This window comes from Spermophilus citellus (genome assembly GCF_964194105.1).
Source record: "Spermophilus citellus genome assembly, chromosome: 2".
Lineage (NCBI taxonomy): Eukaryota > Metazoa > Chordata > Mammalia > Rodentia > Sciuridae > Spermophilus > Spermophilus citellus.
Genome location: NC_138183.1, coordinates 11,815,862 through 11,843,212, shown reverse-complemented (window position 1 = coordinate 11,843,212; position 27,351 = coordinate 11,815,862). Strand labels below are relative to the sequence as shown.

Here is a 27,351-nt window from a genome sequence, read left to right as displayed (position 1 = left end):
ATTTGAAAATAATGCCATATTGGTCCACATTTAATCCTGAAATCTGGCCATTAAGCCAAAATAACAGATTGGTTGATATCAGCAATATAATACAATACTAGATAAAGTAAAACAAAATACCAAAGTGGTATAAAAATTGAGAGTTAAGGCCCGCATTTGATATGCACAGGTTTTTGGAATAACCTACTTTATATTTTGAAATTAGACATGTTCAAAAAATACATTAATCATTTAGAAACAAACCTGTTTAAAATACTATGAGTGGCATAAAAACAAATGAAGAGTGATTTCCTAAATCCATAAAGCAGAGCTAACAAACCACTGGGAAGACCTCTTACACAAACAAAATAATACGATATATATATGCATACACACACACACACACACACACACACACACACACACACACACACACGAGTACCTCCATCTTTCTTCTCCAGTTCGTCCCTTATTAGGGGAGAAGTAAGTATCACCTTCAAAGTCAGTGTGGGCTCTTTAGTGTTCCGGATTACAATAGATGCCTCATTTATACATTGTTCCACTTGATATTTCTCTTCTGTAAGTTTCTGAAAAATCACCAAGATTTCAGTAACACCTTATAATTAGATTGAAATCTCAATTGCATTAGGTTTTCAAATGTCATTAACTATGGTATTACTGTACTTAAAGACAATGTCCACTAGTTTTTAGTTTGGGAAAAACTTCTCTCAACCTATAAGCAAATCCTTTCCACCTCTCAAAAAGCAACCACAATGTCAACCATTCCAACAATTATGAAACAATGTTTAAAACTATTCTAATATTTAAAAGTAAAATGTCAACAGCATCACTGAAATTATTATAGAGAAGTGCTTTAGAATAATAAACAGCTGGGAATGTTTTCTACACCAAAAGGTTTTCTTTCTTTTTTCTTGCAGTACTGGGGACTGAGACAAGAAGCACTCTACTACTGAACTACTTTGAGACAGGGTCTTCCGAAATTGCCCAGGCTGGCCTCAAACTTGCAGACCTCCGCCATCAGCCTCTGGAGTTTCTGGGACTATAGGTGTGAGCCACATAGCTTTTTTGTTAGAACTAAAGAGGAACTTCTACTTGCCAAGGACTTGCAAATATAAGATTATATGGATTTCTCTAACAGAAATTGAGTAAGCATGAATGAAAAAGGATCTTCTTTTTAAATTTTTTAAACTTTTTTTTAATTGTAGATGGACACAATACCTTTATTTATTTTTTAGTGTGGATTGAAGCCAGAGCCTCACACATGCTAAGCAAGTGCTCTACCACTAAGCTACGACCCCAGCCCTGAAAAATGATATTTATAATTTACTTACCAGAAAAAGAAATGAGTATAAACAAGTAGCTTTCACACTTCTCTTACAAAAGGACTCTCAGCCACAAAGAAAAATAAAATTATGGCATTTGCCAGTAAACAGATGAACTAAGGACTCATCATGCTAAGTGAGATAAGCTAGTCCCAAAAAAACAAAGGCTGAATGTTCTCTGATATGGAAATGCTAATGCACAATAAGGGTGAGGTAGGAAAGGAAAACAGAAATTCACTTGATTAGACAAAGGGGAATGAAGGGAAGGGAGGAAGGGATTAGGAAAGACAGTAGAATGAATCAGACATAACTTTCACATGTTCATATATGAATACACAACCAGTAAAACTCCACATCATGTTCAACCACTAGAATAGAATCCTAATTAAGATAAGTTATACCATGTTTGTGTATTTTGACACTCTACCGTCATGTATATCTTAAAAGAATAGATTTTTTTTTAATTTTTTTAAAAAGGTCTCAGTGATTGTCACACTGAGACTTATCTAGCATTATGAGACAAGTCATCTGTCAGCCACAGGGAAATTTATATTGCTTTTGTGTGTGTGGTGCAGGGGATATATTGCTTCTTTTAACAAATTATAATAAACACAGAATTTGCACAAAATAATCACCCAGTTAGAATCACCTATTAATTTATATTTAATATTATTATGTATTAAATATTTAATGTCACATAGGGCCTTCCTTAGTGATGAAACTTTCAGTATCTATTCCTGAAGGGAAACACTACTAGATCTCTGATCATTGGTGTGTATTAAAAGAACTCAAAGTCATTTACACAAAAATAGCATTTTACTATTGAACAGTTCCAAAAAAGAAAACTCATTATCCTAATTTTGAATATAGGAAGCCAAAAAAAAAAAAAAAGGAAAATTCACAGTAAATGAAAAAACAAAACTTATCTAAAGCAACATCATAAAACTGCTCACATTCATTTTGCCAAAAGAAGAGGTATAGAATAAGTTTTCAATTATGCATGTAGATCCTTACAATGCACAGAGTAATAAACATGGTATGAATTTTAGACTAGACTAAGTGTTTTCTAGTTTTGGTCATCCTCAAAATCACCCTAGAAAAGAGTATAGAGGGAAAGGTATGTTTCAGCCTTATTTAATTAAGGTACTTAGATAAATGGAGGTTTTGCTCTAAATATTCAGGAAAAAGACTTTTAATCCATAAGAAAATAAGATCCTGTCAGATGTTATTACACATAAACACTAAGAAAACAGAGTGGAGGGTAATATGTAAAAGTCACACTCATTATTAGAGAAACCTCCTGGTTAAATTAAACTGAAATACGTTTCTCATAATGTCTACCATTGGTCCTAATAGTTCAGACTTTTTTTTTTAACCTTCCCTAAGATAGCCCCTTCCAAGACCTAAGAATATTTCTTTCTTTCTAAATCTTCTCTTCTTTAGCCTGAAAAGCTCCTATTTCCTCAATGGATAGCATTAGAGCAGATTATGCTAAGTGAAGTTAGCCAATTCCTAAAAAACAAATGCCGAATGTCTTCTCTGATTTTGGGGGGGGGGGTGGGTTGACTCAAAATGGGATAGGGAGGAAGAGCATGAGAAGACTACCATTAAATAGGGAAGACAGGTGGGAGGGAAAAAGAGGGAGAAGGGGAGTTGCACGGAAGATGGAAGGAGAACCTCACTATTATACAGAATACATATATGATGTTGTGATGAGAAAAAGAAAAAAAAAAGTGTGTCACATTAGATTGGATAGAGAGAAAGGATGAGAGAGGAGGGGAGGAGTAGGGAGGATAGGAAGGGCAGCAGAATAGACAATATGATTGATGTAAGTACATTCCATGTATGTATTAAATGTCAAAATACATTCTGCTGTCATGTATGACTAAAAAAAAATTAAAATAAATCATAAGGTTAAAAAAAAAAAGCTCCTATTTTCCTCAAATTTGAGATGGTCTCCACAACCTATACTCTCTCCTGGGTTCTTCCCTCGAACATATATACTAGGTCCAAAAGAATATTTTAAAACTAGTGCCCAGAAATAAAAACTGCCCAGGAGAGGAACAAGCAGAGTTTACACCATTATGTTCTGCACAAAGAACACCCTACTGGTGCAGAGCGAGGCTTGACCCAATCTTCTGTATCTTCAAAGCTGGAGAGATGTGACAGATTCTTAGTAAGAAACTCTGGTTTATTATAGCACTGAATTTCAACCTTTTTCTCCACTTGGACACATCTGATGATGACAAATATGACCATTCTCATAGAAAACAATACTTACAAAAAGGAACAGAAAGGAAAAGGTTGAGATGGCTGAAAAACCCTTTGACTATTACTTGAGATAACAATGTTCACCATACTAAAAGCAGAAATGCAGATTAAATTCTAAAGCAATAAAAAAAGGAAACAAGAATTTTAATAACATTCTGATAAGAACAGTACTGGTAGATAGCTGTTACTGAGCTTTTCATTTCATAAAACTTTATAATATTTCATGTCCCTTACCATTGTCTTTCCTCAAATGACCACAAAAGGATGAAAGAAAGAAAAGGAAGAAGTTCAACCCTATTAAAAAAAAAAATCAGAAAAATCTCTCTCCATCAATACTTAAAGTGGGAAAGATGAAATGTTCTGTCACTTAGAAAACCATATTTCAAGGTTTATGACAGAATAATAAAAAAAAACAGTGCCCTCAAAATTAACATAGGAAAAGGCATCAACAAGCGATATAAATTTAGGTACCAAGAGTGGTAGATCTTTTAAAAAAAAAAAAAAAGATAAGTTTTGAAATTCAGTTGGTAACAAATCATATGAAAACAAATTCAGAATTCATATTACTTGAGCAGGGGAAGAACCACTTTCAGAAGAAGTACAAATAAAAGAAACTAATAAAAGAAATGGGAGAATTCAGAAGCAAGAAGTCTGGACCTGGGGGTAGACATCTACTTCTGTGATGTGGATATAAGGACAAACTGAAATGATACCATCAAACAGCCACAATCTAATTCAGGAGACACACACACATCTTAAACTAGAAGATGATTGAAGCTGCCCTAGAAGATGATCACAACTGGCCCTTAGGATGGCTGGCAAAGCAGAGCCTAGGAGCCTTCCACCTTTGGTAGCATCCTCCAAGGAGCAAGGCAGCATTAAAATTTTTTTCTAAATACGTCCCAGTGTGAAAAAGGTTTGGAAACAAGGAATTAAAAGTGGCTTCCCATTAACAGTCATATTAACTTAACTTTTATAACTGATAAATATAGTTAAAACTAATCTATAGGGCTGAGGCTGTAGCTCAGTGGTAGAGCACCTGCCTCGAATGTGTGAGACACTGGGTTCGATCCTCAGCACCACATAAAAATAAATATATTAAGATATTATGTCCATCTACAACTTTAAAAAAGATACCTAAAAAAATATTTTAAAAAACAAGTTATCTATAAAAGTTTCAAGTTGTCTAGGCTCTTTTTGAGTTTTCAATTCTTGTTTGCATTTCACCAACCCTTCCAAGTGTTTTATAATGCTGAGAGATCTAGTGGAAAAAAAATGTCTCTCAGCAAGATAAACTTGAAAAGTTTAAGACTGTACCTTAATAGTCATCTTAATTTGTTTAACTATATCCTGAGTACTAATCACCATAAATGTGTTTCAAGTATGATGAATTAAATCACAGACCCAGAGTAGTGGCATTTCTTTTGTTTGTACCTGTCCCTAAATTTTGCACCAATTCTTGTTAAAAAATTCAATCAAGGTTACTCCCTATTTTCACCTTTTCAGAAATTCTTCTAGAGGTGCAGTTAAACTGTACTCACCTGAATCTGAATAGGAAGATTATCTTTGACTGTATTTAACAGGGTCTCTGTGGGTTTGTCTTTGCACATTAAAACCAGCTCCAAATCCATATCATCCTTAATCAGCAAGCCTTTTGCAACCAGGCCAATCCTCATTACACCACACAATGTCCGACCACCTTGATCCCTAAAAATAAAACCTATTAGCTTGATCATCATTTGGTTTCCTGGATATTCTTATGAATTGATAAGTATATAAATCCAGACATCAAAAAATCTACAGATTAAACTCTCAGATTTAAGAAGCATAGAGTATCTATCTTGCCTTAAGGATTCAACTAGGAGCATATTTCAAAGTATATTCCTTTAGATTCTTAACTACATTTATATTCCTTAAATAACCAACATATTTTATCTCCTTAAATAATTTTCAAATTATTATTTTTAAACTCCCATTATTTTTTAGAAATAAACTAAAGAATTTTGAAGAAACATGAATATCATCGTATATTGAGAATTTCAAGACAGAAATCTAAAGTACCTGAATTCTACCCCTGGCAGTTCCTACTGGCTCAGTAACCATAAATGTCAAATAGCTATTGGCTAAATAAGCAAAGTTCCCTCCTAGCTGCATCACTATAGGAATTCACAAAAGTTTATGGGGAAAACTGAAAAATGTGAAGAGTTGAGGAAGGAAATAATAATCTGTCAATTATGCATTCCAAATCCAGCAGAATATCAAGTTATGAATAGAGTGCATAAGAAAAATATGCATCTAGGGCTGGGGCTATAGCTCAGTGGCAGAGCACTTGCCTAGTATGTGTGGGGCACAGGGTTCAAACCTTAGCACCATATACTTTCCAAATAAAATAAATGTATTCTATCCACCTACAACTACAAAAAAAAATTTTTTTTAAAGAAAAGAAAAATATTCATCTATCTTTGGTTTTAATTCTATAAGCTTCTTATTGGTTCATTTCCCTTAAATCACAAGTAAAAATATTAATTAATCTTGGCAGTAATTCAATAAGTAAGGCAAGTATTGAAGCATATGAAATATACTAAGGACAGCCAGTCTCTCTTGCTGCTCCTGAGGTTACACAGTGGTTAAATTACCAAACCAATCACAGATTAGGTACCATACTTAAAAGAGAAAGATAAAGAAACATCTGAGAACAAACCTCGTGCCATATATTCTCATTTAAACCTCACAACAGAAAGTTTGTAAGACAAAGAATGTGAACATCAGAAAAGTTAATTGTTCATGTTCACAAAGAGGGTAAAAAGGCAAAGCCTGAATTCAGACCCAGATTGGTTTGACCACATTTAGGTGATTCTTTACACTGTTATGATTGTTTGCCAAGTTTAGAAAGGGAGGGGTTAAAATTAAAAGAGATCAAGCAAGGCAATGTGAAATGGAGTCTAATTCGACAAGATGGGAAAAAAAGATAATTTTAGCTAGAAGCAAGAATCATCAATTAGGCAAAAGTCAGTGGAGTTAAGAATGAAATGAGGAAGGTAAAGAAACAAACTGTGGCAGTGGAAACTAGATAGGAAATTATAAACAATCCAGCCAGATTTGGTACCTGTCACACCGTAAAGATTCAATAAACATTAAAACCGTAAAGTTGGCAAAAATAAGCATTTTAAAGCAAGTGAGCCAAGTGTAGAAACTGATTGTTTCACTGTATCCCTGTCCTCTCATCTCTCATTCTCCCTAATCTAATAATGGTTTATAAATTAATCCTCCACCATAGTCACCCTCAAACCACTGTGTTCAAATTGTTCAGGCTCTAATTACCTTAAAAGGGTACTACCTCAATCACCTCCACCTCATCAGCTTTACTTTGACTCCTCTCTGCCATCTTCAACCTACTATATACAGTATGCTACAAACAGAATAATCTTTCAAAGGTATTACACCTCTTATTTTCCTTAGTGAACACTTAGACTCTTAGCATACTGGGAGGCAATTTAGAAGGCAGTCTGACTTTCTGGTTTGAATCCTGGCTTTGTTACTGACTTGAACAAATTACAAATACCCGACTTCTTTGAACCTGTTTCCTCATTTTTAAAACAAGAATAATCCAAATATCATTAAGGCATATCACAAATTCAGTCTCTGAATATTGCTAATTAACATGAACTCGAAATTGGACCATAACAGGGGCTGGGGATGTGGCTCAAGCGGTAGTGCGCTCGCCTGGCATGCGTGCGGCCCAGGTTCGATTCTCAGCACCACATACAAACAAAGATGTTGTGTCCGCCAATAACTAAAAAATAAATATTAAAAAAAAAAAAGAAATTGGACCATAACAATTTTAAGCTATCATATGAGAAAAATTGAATTAATTCCAAGAACCTTCAAACTGACACCAGATATAATGTATAAATTACTTATAAACAGTTAAAAAATAAATTATATTTGCCAGCAAAAAACTGACAGATTATCTTTCAACTAAAGATTAAAAGGTTACACTACCTTTCAGTGAAGAAAATAAATGTATCAATACATTCCCACTATTCTTTATCAACTTATCATGCTGATTTAGAATTGAAAGCTGGAAAGAATCATTTTATAACCTTATCTTCCACTTACAAAAGTTACAGGTTTAAAAAATAATGTTTTAAACCTATTAATATGGTATAATAAAATCATATGGGCTTCTTCTTTCACAATAGGATATTCACTTATTCCAAACATAGTGACATTGCTCAAAACCATCACTCTACACTTAGCATGGCATAGTCTCATGATCTGACTCGTTACCACTGCTGTTTCATCTCGCCAATTGCTTCTGTTATTACAACAATTAGAACACTTTATTGTAACTGAAATATCTGGCTCCCATTAGACCTTCTTTCATTCCACAAATATATTAACATTTACGATATGCAAGACCCTGAACTACATTTTGAATCCACAAGGCAGATTTCAATAAGGCAAAAATACCTTTAAAGGTAGACATCAACAAGGCAAAAATATCTTTAAAATACATTTTCATATACTCCTTCTACACCAGGATTAAAATCTCTGATAAAAAGAAGTATTTCCCCCATGATCTAAAACACTATTATTTCAGAACTTTGGAAGCTGTACCAACACAGCAAAAAGATGACATATCATAACCTTCAAACACAAAAGGACTTGGGTCTCAAAAGGGATCCTAACTAATCCATCTTCTTTTTCTGGCTCTTATCATTATACCTTCCTTACTTTCCTTTCAAAATTAACTCAGAAAAACTCCATTTACCTCTCTGGTTATAGTCACACATATGAAAAAACCCAAGGAGCAGTATATTGTAGGGACTCTAGGGCTTTTCTGGGTACTCCAGTAAACCATCACAAGGCCAGTCCACACTCACTTGGAATAATTTTCTACAGTTTCATCTTTCTTCACTTCTGTCTCGCTCTCTGGTTTTGTGCTTTTATTTGTTTCATCCAGCCAATCTGAGACATGTTTAAGAGCACATTCAACAGTAGACACCATATTTTGAACAGCTTCAAGTTCCTCTGGAGATGGATAAATTGTTGAATGTTTCACCATAACATGGCGATCATCATTGGCAAAAGATCGAATAGATCTCTGTCAGAAGGAAAAAAACAATTGCTTTAATAAAAGAAATGTCACCTAAAAAGTATAACAGAAAAAGATAATTTCAGTCAAATCATGCCATCAGTTGTCAAACAATTATAAAACAGTTAACATCAAGATAATAAAAACTTGCTCAGGAATGGTGTGGAGTTTAATAAAATGGGCTTATTAAATTAGAGATCTTTCATTCATGTTTTGGTAAGGCTCACCTAGGTCACACCAAGCACAATATGACCTATACAGATATGTTTTGGCTAAACCTGCACCTTCTGAATACCCCTTCAAAAAAGGGCATCCATTTCACACGACATTTGCAAAAAACGGTCTCTAGGAATACATATGGTCACTCCCTTCTAAACTGGTGGAGACTTTCATACCTTAAAAACTTGAGACTGCATAATACAGTAGAAATATAAAATATAAAACTATGTATGACTATAGAAAATATTAGAATGCTGTTTAGTGCTGTTCCTAACCCATGTGGGCAGCTGAACTTATGTGAATTTCCAGGGACATCAAATAAAACACAGACACACACTTTACCTTTAAACAAGCTTCGAAAGGGCTTCTTCACTCTTGGCCTCAGGCTCCCCAAATGAGAGAGCAAGAGAAAGTCACACATTCAGAAGTGGGCTTTTATTGTGGGGGACCCTTATTCTTAGAAAGTTCCATCCAAAAAAGGTCAGAAGGGGCAGGATTACAAAGGACAGGTGAGTGTAATTCGACCCAAGGGGCCATGGGACAACATGCCTATGTCTGAATACCTGCCCTCAAACTTCTGGGACCAGGGCAATGTCCAGGTCACTATGAGATGTAGTGACAGTCAAAGCCCCTCCACTTCCAGAATGTAAAGCTGATTCCCACAGTTTAGTACTTGACATTAAAACCTCTGGTGCAAGACCTTATTTAAAAAAAAAAAAAAAAAGATTAGCAGGAAACATTCCAGATTCCAGAATGGGGAAAATACATAATGCAAAAACAGCTTCCCAAGCTAATTTACACATGTATCACATTCTAAATCAAAATCTTCTCAGAACTGATTTACTTAAATCTCAAAGAAAATCATTTTAAAGCTCATTTGAAAAAACAAAATCAATAACAGTATTAAGAAATATTCTACAAAGATGAATTAGTACCATTATACTAAAATAAAATATCAAAAAATCTTAAAAAACAACAATTAAATGATTGCTGGCCCAGAAATCAGTGGAGCAGACAAATACTCAGAAATAAAATAAATTTCATAAAAATAAAATAGATCCTCCACACATGAAAAAACCCTCATGAGTCACACATCCATAAACCTTTTAGTAGTTCCAAATTTACAAATATCATGAAGACACTTGTACCAGCATACCCAATTGAACCCTGAAGGATAACTTGGTGGGTTTTCCATAAAACCCAAAATATTTCTTTTAAAGGATGGTTACAGTGTCTTTACTTACCTGAAATTGTGTGATAACAGATGGAAAATATTTTGAAGTCTCCACCACAAAACAAAAAGATTCAAAATCTTTATCAATCCTCTCTTGTTTTTTAACTATCAATGTTTAAAACTTATTAGTTTGGAAACTAGAGTGTTGACACTACAGTGTCACTGTCCCCTATAAAATGAAGCAAACTATTATAAAAAAGATATATGAACCTTTGAAAATATCAATTGTTATATAAATCTAAAACTAAAATCAGTCATAAAGCTTTCCTTTTTCTTCTTGCTTAACATGCAGGATCAGTTTTCCAACTGGAGCCTTTTGCCACAAAGAAAAAACTTTTTAATCCCTTCATGAGAAGATTTATTAATTTATCTAAGAACAAGTAACAAGAAAACAAAGAAGCCATATTATGAGTTAGATTTTAGGTTGTTATCTAGACTCATATATGAGCTGAATTCCTCAGTCCTGTACACCAGCCTCATCTAAGCAAAATTACATAGTCCTACATCACACAAACATTTGGCGTTTCACAAATAATTTAGACTGCCAATGTTAAATTCAAAAAGATTAAAACATAACAGGGAGGGGAGGGGAGGGGAGGGGGGACAGTGGAGAATGGGATAGACAGCAGAATACATCAGTCACCAGAAAGGCAATTTGTAAATCAATGGAAATGTAACTGATGTGACACAGCAATCTGTATACGGGGTAAAAATGGGAGTTCATAACCCACTTGAATCAATCTGTGAAATATGGTATATTAAGAACTATGTAATGTTTTGAACAACCAACAATAAAATAATTAAAAAAAAAAGATATAGTAAGAAATGAAAAATACCATTGATAATAAATGAATATTTGATTAAAAAAAAAAAAAAACCATAACAGGGTCCCCGGATACAACAGGATAAGCACCGTGAAACAAAGGTGTGAGAGGAAGAATTGACAAATGGTATAACAAAAAAAGAAGAAAAATCTTATTTACTCAAACAATATATAAATGGATTTTTCAAGTATTTTAAAAATTAAATCTAAAGAACAGAAAATTCCCATTCAATTCATTCAACTCTAGAGAGGTAAGAAGCAAGAAATAGGAGAAAATGGAAAACATTCACTGATTATACTGAAGCAAAAAATTTCTTGCCAGAAAAATCTAGGTTAATTTAAAAAGAACCAACCAGAGAAGGAACTCCATCAACCATTACAATATAAAGCATTTCTTTACACTGTAAAATTACTGAAACTATAAGAAATGAGTTGAAAAGACAAATAATTCTCGTGGCGGGCAACATAAGTTTCAGGGTATTGGGGGGGGGGGGTTTGTTTTTGTTATGTTTTGGTTTGTTTTTTCAGTCTTTTTGTCCCTCATTTTACCATAAAACTAAAAGGACAGAGAAAGATAACATTTCTTTCCTCATCAATCAGATCTAAGATATTAGTAGAATTTCTTCTCTATAAAGAGCAAGTTGACTTAGTTACCTATCATCCTTGGCACAAAGATTTCAAAAGGCAAATGACATTTAAAGAAACATCATCAGATTTGCCACAACACATTCAAAATACATTGATACTTTTTGTGCTTTTTCTTCCACTTAAAATTTCTCATAAGGGGCTGGGATTGTGGCTCAACGGTAGAGCGCTCGCCTAGCACAGGCGGAACCCGGGTTCGATCCTCAGCACCACATAAAAATGTGTCCATCTACACCTAAAAAAAATATATATTAAAAAAAATTCTCATAAAATCCCTTTCTCTTTTAGGGAAAAAATTCACACAAAATCTCCAGAATGAAAATTCTAGGGGGGCTGGGATTGCGGCTCAGGGATAGAGCGCTTACCTTGCACGTGTGAGACCCTGGGTTCAAACCTCAGCACCACATAAAAATAAATAAACAAAACAAAGACATGGTGCCCATGTATAACTAAACAAATATTTTTTAAGAAAGAAAGACAGAAAAGAGAAAGAAGGAAAGAGGGAGGGAGGGAGGGAGAGAGGAAAAAGACAAGGCAAGACAAGGGTAAAAATTTCAACACATTTTACCAATTAAAAACCTAGGCACCAGGGGCTGGAGTTGTGGCTAGAGGTAGAGAGCTCCCCTACCATGCGTGAGGCACTGGGTTCTATCCTCAGCACCAAATACAAATAAAGATATTGTGTCCACCTATAACTAAAAACATAAAATATTAAAAAAAAAAAAACCTAGGCACCAGAGATGGCCTTATCTAACATAAATTCAATGCAAGTATGAACTCTCCACAAAAAGTATCAGTTTAGTACTCCTAACAATTGTGATATAGATGAGAGTCTTTGAATTAAACACATATTGTATTAAACCCCTACACCATTCATGTCATCAATTAAAAAGACCAGTTCAGAATGGGAAAAAACAGATAGAAAGCTAGATAACAATTACTTAATTTCAAGTTCAAGATCACCTAGCTATTTGTATTGGTTTGGGGATGCCAGTTTTACGAGAAAATATTATTTATGAGCATTGCCTCCCTTGCATTTAATAATTTATGGCCTGTAGACTCATGGGGCTCCATCTTGTGGCTTAAAGGTCTCATAATAAATCTAAACTCATTTGATTTAAATAGCAGAATGCCATCTATATCTGATGCACTGGAGCCAAAAATTAACACCGTTGTTTTTCCTTGCCCTCATTGTTAACCCTTCCAATTTTAAATCACTGAAATCAAGGAAATGTAAGTAACCTACCATGGTTTTCTATATTTTAGCTTCTTTTTTCGATCCTTTCCTCTCTTTCTTGTCGTCTTCACTAGACACTGTTTTGTGTGACAGTACCTCCTCATAAGCCTGCTGAGTCCCCTGACAGCTCAGCATCAAATATGGCAAAAATGTTTTAAGACTTGTTCTCTGGAACACACCTGTAAGAGAAGAGAAAACAACTTTTAAAGATGCTTACTGACAATTATCTTCAAATCTGAGTGTGGAACCATAAGCATGCTATTGGTTTACACTTCATAGAGGAAAATTACCTATTTCACACAAAACCCAACATCCTTTGGAGGAAAATCACCTCATTTCAAACAAAAACATAACATCTTTTGAAGGCCTAGATCCAAGAACCTAATTGATTTGGCTATAAAAGTAGCCCTCCTGGTAGTCACAATATGACTGGTAGTCACAATATGATTCAAGCTGGCTGACTTGAATTACATGAGATAAATAGATCTGCAGATACAGACTTAGTCAAGAAACACCATCTGAAAGAACAATGCTGCTACTGATGGCAAGAATGTTGCTTGCAATTAACCATCAGATTACCAATTAAAAGTTGGCAGCAGTCAGACCTGTGTGGAATTTCCTTAGACAAGGCATCTAAAGAAATAGCAATACCATTAACTGTGTCATGATGCTTTTCCGCTTGACACAGCCATTAGACAAACAGTACATGTTGACATGGTTTCTCCTTTAATTGTTTTTAGGCTTAAAATTCAGAATGTATTACTAGCTCTGTTCCCCTGACTTCAAAGAGACCCAACACCCCTTAGCCTATGCACACCGCTATGCCAAACTCCTGAATACTTCCTAGATCCTGACTTCCTGACCCCCTGGAAGTCCCTTGCCAAAATCCCACAGCATATTTCTTCCCAAACTCCTAATTATCATTCTGCTACACACTTTGGTTCTACCTATGTGACTTTATTTTATTCCAGACAGAGTAAACTAAGCTCTTCTGAGTATTGATAGTGTTTATATAAGCCTAATAGTATAAATAATCAATCAAGGGCTAATATCAAAACAGAACAGATGCACCAAGCATGGTGGTGCATGCCTATAATCCCAGAGGCTCAGGAGGCTGAGACCGGAAGATTGTGAGTTCAAAGCCAGCCTCAGCAACAGCGACGTGCTAAGCAACTCAGTGAGACCCTGGTATCTAAGAATATAAAATAGGGCTGAGGATGTGGCTCAGGAGTACAGTGCCCATGAGCTCAATCCCTGGTACCAAAAAAAAACAGAACAGATGCTTTAATAGTGCAGATATAAGAAGTAACTTACACACTATATATCATTAAAATTCACAAAGGAAATAGCTTCCTTTTCATCTACATATTTTTCCATTTAAGCTTCCTTTAAGTAATGAAACCCTGTTAAAAGACCATTGTTGGTAACAGTTTCTGAATATCACAGCTGCTCTCTTAAAGAATTGCTTTTTGTATTTTGGGGCCTACAAAAGTTATAGGTATGACATTAAACTCTCCTCACTACTTCAAATGAAAACACAGGCCCACAACTATAGTCAAATGACACTTAACTGTGAACTAAACAAAGCTATTCATGTCCTATAAACAACTTCCCTAATTCTGGTTTACAAAATCTACCTGAAACTTTGAGAGGAAGGAAGGAAGGAAGGAAGGAAGGAAGGAAGGAAGGAAGGAAGGAAGGGAGGGAGGGAGGGAGGGAGGGAGGGAGGGAGGGAGGAAAGGAGGGAGGGAGGGGAAACTGAACAGTTTCTAATAAATAAACTTACTTTGATTATTACACATATCATATTAATGAGGAAATGCAAAAATACTAATGGGGTCCTTCTGTACAACAAAGTTAAACAAGTTAAAACATGATCCCATGGTAAGAAATATCTCAAAATTTTTCTTGTCGCTAAAATTATACCTCCCATATAGAGTCTATAGTACACAACTTTGGAGACTTCAGGATTTCCCATTCCTATTTCATTCTAAGGGATTCAACCATTCAAATTTTAACTCTAAATCCAATAACCAAAAAGATTGTTTTGTGCAGTTAAGGACTGAATGAAGTCCACAAATTTTACTCTTTAAAAAAAAAATGAGGCCAATAAACCAAACATATTAAAAAAGCACATTAAAAGCAGAAGAAGCAATCTGTATACGGGGTAAAAATGGGAGTTCATAACCCACTTGAATCAATCTGTGAAATATGGTATATTAAGAACTATGTAATGTTTTGAACAACCAACAATAAAACAAAATAAAAATTTTAAAAAAAGCAGAAGAAGAAAGAACAATGCTAAGAGAGAGTTCTTATGAAACAGAAAAATTTCGATCACCATCATTTGGCAGTCATTTAGCATAAAGAATGAACTACCCTATGGACATGTATCAAGAACCTCTAGAGGACTGGGGTTGTGGCTCAGAGGTACTGCGCTCGCCTAGCATGCAGGAGCCACTGGGTTCAATCCACAGCACCACATAAAAACAAAATAAAAATATTTCTCCACCTATAACTAAAAAATAAATATTTTTTTAAAAAAGAACCCCTAGAAGCTTCATAGTATGGAAGCGTAGTACAATAATTCATGATAAAAGCACAGTGTCTCAAAATCATATCCTGTTGGGGCTATAAAATGAACTCAGAAATCATCTAACCTAATACTCCTCTCAGTTTACAACTGAAATAGAATTAGACATTAAGGTCACCCAGCTAACCAGGTACAAGAAATGGGCTACCTAAGTTATAGCCCAGTGCTTTTTCCCTACTTTATTCATCTGATTGAAAATAATGTCCAAATTGTCAAATTATATTTGATACACTTGAAACAGGGAGAAACTGCAGAGCATTTTTTAAAATAGTTTCTCTAAAAATTTTTTTAAAAAAGTTTTAACTTAGCAGATAAAATTCTGGACTTGAAATTAAAATAACAACTACTTTGTGCCAGGCACAGTGGCCCACACTTATAGTCCCAGTGGCTTGGGAGGATGAGGCAGGAGGATCGGAAGTTATAGACCAGCATCAGCAACGTAACAAGGTCCTACACAACTTGGTGAGAACTTGCCTCAAAATAAAAAATAAAAAGGAATGGGGATGTAGCTCAGTGGTAAAGTACCCCTGGGTTCAATCCCCAGTACCAGAAAAAAACTTGGTCATTTAATAGCCATGTGACTTTAGAAAGGTGTGTGACTCAAAGTCACTTCTTCAGGGCTAGAGTTGTAATTCAGTGGTAGAATACTTGCCTAGCAATGTGTGAGGCACTGGGTTAGATTCTCAGCACTGCATATAAATCATAAACAGATCCTTTAACAACTAAAAAAAAAATTTTTAAAGTCATTTCTTCCCCTTAATCTATAAAATGAGAAATTATTATGCACTAATTAATAGATAATATTTATGAATCTCAAGCTTCAGGGTCCTGTTCAAAAAACTTTTTATACATTAACTCATTAAATCCTCTCAACAATCTCAATTACTATCTCCATTTTACACTTAAAGAAATTAAAGCATAAAAAGATAACACAACATAAAGAAAATCACAAAGAAAGTAAACAGCAGAGTCAAGATTCCAGTGTAGACGATGTCCTTTATGGGCAGGCTTTGGAGTCAGACACGCATGAAATCAAGTACCAGCTCTGCTACTTTACTCTTCCACACCTGAGTTTTCTCATCTGTGCAATGGAAAAACTCAAACTAAATGAGATGGCTTACAAAAAATACCTAATATCTACCAAACAGTATATACACTTACTAAATGATTTCAGAAAAAATAACATCTCAAATTTCCTAAAGTCAAATAAAAACATTTTTATCTGTCAGATATAAGTATACTTCTCTGAAAAACTATTATTTTTTATAGCAGTTTTAGGTTTACAGAAAAATGAGTGGAAAGTGGAGAAAATTCCCATATGCCCCTTCTTCTCACAATTACATGTTGTACATGTACAATTTCATGTTGTACCTTCTTTGATTTCAAATTTTGAAAATTATAAATAAAGTTGCTAAAAACATTCATGCACAGGGTTTTTTATGGGAATATAAGTTTTCAACTCTTGGGTAGACAGCAAGGAGTTTGACTGCTGGGTCATATGCAAGAGTATGTTTAGTTTTGTAAGAAACTGCTAAACTAGCCTCTTAAGTGGCTGTATCATTCTGCATTTTCACCAGTTAACTTATAAGAACTCCTGTTGCTCCACACTCTTGCCAATATTTAGTGCTGTTAGTATTGGGGTTTTGGCCATTGCAATAGTTATACAGTGCTGTCTCACTGTTCTTTCAATTTCAAATACCCTAATGACATATGATGTTAAGCCTCTTGTCATGCTTATTTGTTATCTGTGTAGTACTAGCAATTCTAACAAGAGGAACTAGGTAAGAAAGCAAATAAAAGGAATAAAAATAAGAAAGAAAGAAGTCAAATTATTATCACTGTTTGCAATATGATCCTATACACAGACTGTCCAAATCACATCACCAAAAGATTGCTAGAGCTAGTGGACAAATTTGGCAAAGTAGCAGGTTAAAAAAATCCACATACAAAAAACAATAGCATTCCTATGTACCAACAACAAATCTGCTGAGAAATAAGTCAGAAAAACAATTCCATTCACAAAAACCTCACATAAATAAACAAACAAACAAACAAACCAAGGAGGTGACTGACCTCTACATGAAAACTACAGAACACTGAAGAAAAAAATTGAAAAAAGACCTCAGAAGACAGAACATATTCATGGATAGGCAGGCTTAATGTTGTTAAAATGACCATAATACCAAGAGCAATATACAGATTTAATGCAATCTCCATCGAAATACCAATAACATTCTTCACATCACTAGAAAGAACAGTCCAAAAATTCATTTGGAAGAATTAAAAAGACCAAGAATCAGCAAAAAAATTCTAAGCCAAATAAGCCACGCTGCAGGCATCATAATACCTGACTTCAAATTATACAACAGAGCTATAGCAACAAAAACTGCATAGTAGTGGCATAAAAAAACAGACACACATACCAATAGTATAGAATAGAAGACACAGCAACCAATCCACACATCTACAGTCATCCGATCCTTAACAAAGGTGCCAAAAACACACTGACAGTCTTTTCAACAAATGGGGCTGGGAAAACTTGTTATCCATATATAAAAGAATGAGAAGACTCTATGTTTCACCTTGCACAAAAATGAATCAAAAGGGATCAAAGGCCTAGGAATTAGACCAGAAACTTGCAACTCCTAGAAGAAAACACAGGATCAACACTCCAGCATACAGGCACAGGTACTGACATTCTTTTTGGTACCAGGGATTGAACCCAGGGACACTTAAGCCACACACCCTCACCCCTTTTTATTTTTTATTTTGAGACAGGGTTTTGCTAAGTTGCTTAGGACCTCACTAAATTGCTGAGGCTGGCTTTGAACTAGTGATCCTCCTGCCTCAACCTCCCAAGCAGGTGGGATTATAGGTGTGCATCACCACATCTGGATAATGACTTTTTTAATAGAACCCCTAAGGCTCAGGAAATAATGCAAATAGTTAATAAAAAGGGTAAGCATCAAATTAAAAAGCTTCTGCATAGCAAAGAAAAACAATTAGGAATGTGAAGAGAAAACCTACAGGATAGGAGAAAATCTTTACTAGGTATTAATATCTAGAATATATAAAGAACTAAAAAAAAAAAAAAACTCTTTACACCAAAAAAATAGCCCAACTAATAAATGGGCAAATAAATTAAACAGACACTTCTCAAAAGAAATACAAATGACTAACAAATGTGAAAAAATGTTCAGCATCATCAGCAATTAGGGAAACGTAAACCCAAACTACACTGAGATTTCATCTCACACCAGTCAGAATGGCAGTCATCAAAAATACAAACAACAATAAATGCTGGAGAGGATCTAGAGAAAAAGGAACACTTTTATACTGTTGGTGGGATTGTAAATTAGTACAACCACTATGGAAATCAGTATGAAAGTTCCTCAAAAGGCTAGGCATCGAACCACCATATGACCCAGTTATACCACTTCTCGATGTTTATCCTAAGGCATCATACTATAGTGATACATGTACACCCATGTTTATAGCAGCACAATTCACAATAGCAAGACTACGGAGCCAGCCAAGGTGTCCATCAACACATGAATGCATAAAGAAAATAGTATATATATACACAATGGAGCTTTATTCAGCCATTAAAAAAAGTGTGAAATTATGTCATGCAACAAAATGGATGGAACTAGAGCAAAATGAGCTAAACTCAGGTCAAGGGTCATATGTTTTCGCTCATGTGAAAGCTAGAGAGGAAAAAGGAAAAGAAAGGAGGGTGGGGACCTCATGAAAATCAAAGAGAAATCAGTGGGAGGAAAGGGACAAAGGGTTGGAGTGGAGGGAGGAATAGTGCTGGGGTATGATACTGATCAAATTATATTTTATATTGTGTGCATATATGAATATGTAACAAGAAATCCCATCTTTATGCACAACTATAATGCAAAAACCTTCCTTGACTTCTTTGCTTCACTATAACTACTAACCAAATTCTCTGCTCCCCTTTGTTTTTTGTTTTTATTTTTTGTTTTGTTTTTGTTGTTGTTTTTTATTTTTTACTTCACTTCATCTCCTTCCATTCTCTTTTAAATCCACTCCAATTAGGCTCTCACCCCAAACTTCCTCAGAACCAGCTCCTGTCAAGGTCCCATTAGACTTCCAAAGTGCTTGATGCAATGAACAATTCTTGATCCTCATCTTAGCTGACCTCACTGCAAAAGGTTACACAGTTGACTGTTCCCTACTTGAAACATTTTACTTCCTTTCACTTCCATCCAAAACATCATTCCCTTCATTCACTTCAAACTTCTTACATTACTCCACTGAGGTCTCCTTTTCTTATTATCTCCACACCTCTAAGTACTGGCTTGCCATCAGGACTCAGCCCTCTGACTTCATCTCTTCATAATCTAACACTACTCTCCGCTGGCAATATCATTCAGATTTGAGGCTTTAAATACTATCTGCATGTACCCTGAGGACTCCCAAATTTCTACCAACCTGAATTTCAAACTCAAATACATAAGCAACAGGGCTGGGGATGTGGCTCAAGCAGTAGCGCGCTTTCCTGGCATGCGTGCGGCCCGGGTTCGATCCTCAGCACCACATACAAAACAAAGAGGTTGTGTCTGCTGAAAACTAAAAAATATTAAAAAAAAAATCTAAAAAAAATACATAAGCAACATATAAAACTGGACATCTGACAATCATCTTAAACTTAGTGTCTCCTTAAAATTAACTCTTGGCATGAGTGCTCACTCTCACATGAGCTCTCTCTCTCCTTGCCACACACAAACTTTGTTCCTCCCAAGAGATAACTACTTCAATCCTCTGATTGCTCATGCCAAAAATTCAGGAATCATCCTTGACTCTTGGTCTCCTCTCACACCCCCTATAATATGATCCATCAAAAACGCTTTTACCTTCTAACTGACTACTTCTACCCTCCACCAGTCTGATCCTGGTCTGAGCCAAGGACATCAATAAATTAGATTATACTAATAGTTATCCTGCTTCTCCACCTAGAGTATATTCTCAGCAATAGCATCCAAGGTTTCCTTTAAAAATCTAACTTGGGTTATAACATTCTTCTGCTCAAAACCCTTCAATAGTTCCTCATCTCTTAAGTAAATACTTCAAGGCTAAAAAGCTCCAAGAATCTGCTTTCCACTAAGTTCATGGCCTCATCTTCTGTCTCCTCATTCATTGTGCTCCATCCACACTGGCATCCCTGGGCCTGTATGCCTGCTAGTTTACCCCCAATATCCACATAACACCTCCCTCACACATTACTGTCTCCAAAAAGCAGGTATATATTTAATTTTGCATAGTGAACTTTTAAAAGCCCAACTTCACATCTATTCCTTTAAAACATGATTAGACATTTAAAAGCACTAGAACTATACATGCTACAGTGGCTATTTATTTTCCTCTGACTACAAGGCTGTAGAGGTCATCGGACACTAGAATTTACAAATGTCAAGACAATTCTGACCAAAAGGGGTGGGGGGGGGAATGTGCCAAGAAACAGTTAAAAATTCAAGTATTCTCTGTTCTTCTACACTATATCACACGTAATACTAAAGAATAAATAACACCTTGGTAAAAACAAGCTTCAAACAGTGTCAATGGTTCTCAAAAGACCTCTGTTACCACTCTGCAGAACAAAGCAAGGCAAAGAAACCACATCTTAAGACAGAATGAACACAAATATAACGTACAATTATGTTATAACCAATCAGTAATGTTTCAAATTACCAATTTTAGGGGTGGGGTTGTGGCTCAGTGATACAGTGCTCGCCAGGCACACGTGAGGCACTGGGTTCAATCCTCAGCACCACATAAAAATAAACAAACAAAATAAAGATAGTGTGTCCATGTGTAAAATTTAAAAAAAAATTTTTTAAATAAAATTACCAACTTTAAAACAAATAAAAGTCATTTTCTTTTATCTTGGCAAAGTAAATTGGTTTTGCAAAAAAATACAGATTCACTAAGTATTATGTCAATACAGGAAATTTTTTCTCATACAAAAGTGATAAAAATTAAATCTATTAAATCCTTCAATAATATAATAATTTAATTTCCAGATTCTTGTCAAAATTCATTCTTTCTGGCACTGTCTGCCACAATTGGAAATTATGTATTTTACTCAGAATAGACAAGTAGCTGGGAATCAATCTAACAAAAGAGGTGAAAGACCGCTACAATGAAAACTACATAACACTAAAGAAAAAAATTAAAGAAGACCTTATAAGATGAAAAGATCTCCCTTGTTCTTGGATAGGCAGAATTAATATTGTCAAAGTGACCATACTACAAAAAGTACTATACAGATTTAATGGAATTCCAGTCAAAATTCCAATGACATTCCTCATAGAAATAGAAAAGACAGTCATGAAATTCATCTGGAAAAATAAGAGACCCAGAATAGCTAAAGCAATCTTTAGCAAGAAGAGCGAAGCAGGTGGTGGCATCACTATACTACAGAGCAATAGTAACAGCATGGTATTGGCACCAAAATAGACTGGTAGACCAATGGTACAGAATAAAGGACACAGAAACTAACCCACATAGTTACAGTTATCTTATCTTAGACAAAGGCACCAAAAACATGCATTGGAGAAAAGATAGCCTCTTCGACAAATGGTGCTGGGAAAACTGGAAATCCTTATGTAACAAAGTGAAATTAAACCCCTATCTCTCACCATGCACAAAACTCAATTCTAAGTGGACCAAGGGCCTAGGAATTAAACCAGAGACCCTGCATCTAATAGAAGAAAAAGTAGGCCCAAATCTCCCATCATATCAGATTAGGCCCCTACTTCTGTAATAAGACTCCTATAGAGCAATAATTAAAATCAAGAATTAATAAATGGGATGGATTCAAACTAAAGTTTCTTCTCAGCAAAAGATACAGAGAGGTGAACAGAGAGCCTACAGAATGGGAGCAAATTTTTACCGCATGCACATCAGATAAAGCACTGATCTCTAGGGTATATAAAGAACTCAAAAAGCTAAACACCAAAACAAACAAATAACCCAATCAATAAATGGGCCAAGGACCTGAACAGACACTTCTCAGAAGGTGATAATCAATCAATCAACAAATATATGAAAAAAATGTTCAACATCTCTAGCAATTAGAGAAATGCAAATCAAAGCTACTCTAAGATTTCCTCTCACTATTAAGAATACAAATAACAATCAGTGTTGGCGAGATGTGAAGAAAAAGGCACGCTCATACATTGCTGGTGGGACTGCAAAATGGTGCAACCAATATGGAAAGCAGTATGGAGATTCATTGGAAAACTGGGAATAGAAGTACCTTTTGACCCGGCTATCCCACTCCTCAGTCTATACCCAAAGGACGTAAAAACAGCATGCTACAGGAACACAGCCACATTAAGGTTTATAGCAGCCCAATTCACAATAGCTAAATTGTGGAACCAACCTAGATGCCCTTCAGTAGATGTGGTACATATACACAATAGAATATTATTCAGCAATAAAAGAGAATAAAATCATGGCATTTGCAGATAAATGAATGGAGTTGGAGAATATAATGCTAAGTGAAGTTAGCCAATCCCAAAAAACCAAATGCCGAACGTTTTCTCTAATAAGGAGGCTGATTCATACTGGGGTTGAAAGGGGGAGCATGGGAAGATTAAATGACCTAGATAGGGTAAGGGGAAGAGAGGGGGTAAAAAAGATAGTGGAATGAGATGGACATCATTACCTTAAGTACATGTAAGAAGATACAAATGGTGTAAATATACTCTGTATTCAACCAGAGATATGAAAAATTGTGCTCTGTATGTGTAATATGAATTGTAATACATTCTGCTGTCATATATAACAAATTAGAATAAAAAATTTTAAAAAAATAGACAAGTAGCTTTTCAGAACAGTTCAATATCTTTGGCTCAAGTGTTGATATTATAATTCAACCCTTTCGGGCTGGGGGTGTGGCTCAAGCGGTAGCGCGCTCGCCTGGCATGTGTGCGGCCCGGGTTCGATCCTCAGCACCACATACCAACAAAGATGTTGTGTCCGCCGAGAACTAAAAAATAAATATTAAAAAAATTCTCTCTCTCTCTCTCTCTTTCTCCTCTCTCACTCTCTTAAAAAAAATTCAACCCTTTCACAAACCCCTTTTAGAATAGACTCTGACATAAATCACAAGATTAGCATTACTGATATTTATGAAAAGCCAATGGGAAAAATACCTATAAAACTTAAAAACCTGAGAGAGATAATGGACAAAAGAAAAATACAAGATAAGGCATACAATATAATTAGTGTAAGAGTAATAGATTTATGGTCAGAACTATGTTCTACTTTGAGCTGCTACCAATGAATGAGTCAATTTTTAACAAACCTCAACCTCTCTGTGCCTCAATTCCTTTTTTTATAAAATAAAAAGATGAAACTATACCTAGATTACTTTCTAGGTACTGTTTGGTTAGACATGATTCTATGATAAATGAAAAATTTCTAAGCACATTTCATATGAAACTGATTCAACATTCTGTAAATTGTGGGGAGGGAATAACTAGGGATTGAACTCAGGAGCATTCCACCACTGAGCTACATCCCCAGTCCTATTTTGTATTTTATTTAGAGACAGGGTCTCACTGAGTTCCTTAGTGCCTCACTGTTGCTGAGGCTGGCTTTAGCAATCCTCCTGGTCTCAGCCTTCTGCACTGCTGGGATTATGTCTAACTGCATTAAACCAAAGCAAGTAAAACTCTAAACCTACCTTGGAGAGCAACTTAATAATAACTAATAAATTCAAAGATGTGGATATTTGCAGTAAAACTGTTTCTGGCTACAACATCTAGAAAAACACCAACACATAAACCCAGAAACACCAACGTTCTCTGTAGCACTGTTTATAATCAAAAAATACCAGAAACCTAAACACCCATCATCAAGAAAAGGATGATCATAAATTGAGTAGCTTTGGAATAACTGGGACCCATTTTATCATGCATAAACTCAAAGACAATGCTGAGGGGAAAAGCTACTTGCAAAATAATATGTACAAATTAATGCCTTCATATGAGGTTGAAAATCCCCAAATGTCACATATAATTTATAGAGAGAAATATACACTTTTTTAGTATAAAAACATTCAATGTAATGACAAAAAAAATCAAGAGGGTAGTTATCTCTGGAAAAAAAACAAGATCAGGGAGGAATACATATGCAGTACAGATGAGCTACTATTTCTTGGGGCAGAAATCTGAAGCAAGTTTGGCAGAACATTAGAATGTAGAAAAGCTGCATGTGGTGAATACACAGTTATTTATCATATTCCATTGTCTATATGCTTTTAAACAATTTATAATTTAAAAAAGACTTTTGAAATTATGTTCAAGAACAAAATATTCGAAAACAAAAGGAAACTTTAGCAGGAAACTACTTTAGCTTTGCCCTTAACCTTTAAGGATTAGCAAAATAACTAATGTAAACTAATATTGACACTAAGTAGAAGACAGAAGATAAGAATTTTTTTATTTTTTAAAGTGGAATGAGACATATTTTGAGTTATCTAAAGAATAATTAAAGACACTGAAAGTATCAAAGGGTTAAGACTACAGTCACTATCACTATTATGAAGATCCCAAAGCACACAGTAAATATTGCTTCCCAAAACCTTTTCCTTTTTTTTTTTTAAGGTATAAAGTCTAGTAATACTTTTTATTTTTTTTAATTTTTTGTCGTTTTAGGTGGCCAGAATGCCTTTATTTTATTTGCTTATTTTTATGTGGTGCTAAGGATCGAACAGCAATGCCTCACACATGCTAGGCAAGCACTCTGCCACTGAGCTACAGCCCCAGCCCCAGTAATGCTTTTCTTAAGGCAGGTCTATAGGAAGCCAAAAATGTTTCCCAAGTTCCTCCACCCTGACATAAATCAACCTCCAAGTTCTGATTCCCCTGAAGACTTTGTCAGAAACTGACTATAAGCTTGGGTTCACAGCAGGCCTTAGCCTAGAGCAGAAGTCAGCAAACCTTTTCTTAAAAAGGCCAAAAGGTAAATATCGTTGCTTTGTGGGCCATACCATATTTGTGGCAAACTACTGAACTTCACCACTGTAATGCAAAATTAGCCAGAGACATTATATAAGTGAACAGGTGTTTGTTTTAGTAAAATTCTATTGCTATAGTTTGCTGTATCACCAGATGACTGTGGTATTAATTAGGTCTCTTAATTGTGGCTGGGGCATAGTGCCAATATCCCCCAACTTAAACACCTTTACTGTCTCTGTTCCACTGCCAATGCTGTAGCAGCCACCTGATAAACCTTCCATAGTCTTTCCCCAAAATGAAGAGCCCTCTGTCAAAAATTCACAAGGGACCCACATACAAACATTTGGGAGCCTCTCCTATACAGCTTCCTTTTCTCTACCCTGAAATTTTAGCCCAAACCAATTCTCTGCCTCCTTGGTACACTTAGATTATAGTCTGTGCTGTCTGTTGCCCAAAGGTCAAAGGGTTATTTCATATATTTTGTCTAGTTTCTTGGTGTTTATGGTATGAAGGCTAGTCTAGAACCAGTTGCTCTATCATACCCAGATGTGAAAGTCTTAATTAATATTTTAGCATCTAAAACTACCAAGATCTCAGCTGAGGTACAGTGAAGAATGAAACTATATTGTAATCCAAAGAGTATTAGAGTAAGAATAACTAGCCATTCATTCATTCATTCATCCATCTATCCATCCATACATACACCCAGCCTACCAGCCAACAAATACAAAGTGCCTACATGTACCAGGAAAAGGCTAACATAATGCCTTTGAGTCTCAGTATTAGCCAAAAGTAGGACTACAACCTGCCCTGCTAGTTACATAGGTTTTAGGTAAGAATTAAATATAAGAAAATGCACATAAAAGCTCTTGCTAAAGCACTACACAAATAAAAGGTAACCTTGTACTGGCAATGAATCATACCCTTTAATAAAGCACAGTTCTTCTGTGTAACTTTTTCAACAACAGAAATAAAATGCACAGGATGATGATTAAAAAAACAAAAAAGCATAGCAGGGCACAAGCACTATGACAGGGGACTCCAGATTTCAAATCTGCTAGAGAACAGAGTGCATATATAGAAGTGACAGGTGGTATGTGGATTTACCACACAAATGCTGTTGATAAGCTGAGTGCCTAGCACAATACCATTTACGTGAAACAATTTTTTAAATTTAAAATTGGGGTATAAAGAATTATTTTAAAAATGTTTTATTACAGAAGATTAATATAAATTTCTTAAAGTTTAGCAATAGAAATATTTTCTAAAATAAATAACATGAATACATGTAGTAGCCTTTAAAATTTTGTCTAGATGGATTGCAAAGGTCATACTCATTTTCTTACCAACAGACACTACAGAAAGAAGAAAGGAAGGAAGGAAGGAAGGAAGGAAGGAAGGAAGGGAGGGAGGGAGGGAGGGAGGGAGGGAGGGAGGGGGGAAAGGGGGAAAGGGGGAAAGGGGGAAAGGGGGAAAGGAAAGGAAAGGAAAGGAAAGGAAAGGAAAGGAAAGGAAAGGAAAGGAAAGGAAAGGAAAGGAAAGGAAAGGAAAGGAAAGGAAAGGAAAGGAAAGGAAAGGAAAGGAAAGGAAGAAAAGAAGGGGCTCAGAGAAAGGGTAAATCATTCAAGAAACATACACTGATGAGAATTTAGCAATGCTAGTAGACTAGTAAACCCTACTCGGGTACTTGAGTTCAAAACACAGATGTGAATCTAGCTTTTAACAAATTATTTTTATCTAGGTGTTGGGGATAGGCAACACAAACACAAAACACACACACACACGCACACACTACACACATGTGTATGTGTATTCTAAAATGCTTCCCATTCTGCTTTCATTTTCTTCTTTTCTGCTGTTCTACCACTGCAATCTTGAAACTTTTTAAATAAATGTCAGCTATAGTGGTAA

General features: G+C 35.3%; 1 protein-coding gene across 8 annotated transcripts in view; it reads right to left on the bottom strand.

Annotated features, from left to right (window-relative positions):
• STRBP (spermatid perinuclear RNA binding protein) overlaps positions 1 to 12,998 on the bottom strand; it is an 87,378-nt gene extending 74,380 nt beyond the window's left edge. For all 8 annotated transcript variants that reach the window (XR_014019567.1, XR_014019568.1, XR_014019569.1 and 5 more), the window contains exons 1-4: positions 12,859 to 12,998; positions 8,480 to 8,700; positions 5,135 to 5,300; positions 422 to 566 (exon numbers count right to left, since the gene is read on the bottom strand). Coding sequence is in view for 5 of the 8 variants with exons in the window: in XM_081273356.1 (XP_081129482.1) it covers positions 422 to 566; positions 5,135 to 5,300; positions 8,480 to 8,700; positions 12,859 to 12,861 (535 nt within the window). In the remaining 3 variants the exon portion in view is untranslated. The remainder of the gene's footprint in view (positions 1 to 421; positions 567 to 5,134; positions 5,301 to 8,479; positions 8,701 to 12,858) is intronic.
• Positions 12,999 to 27,351: the final 14,353 nt, after the last annotated feature.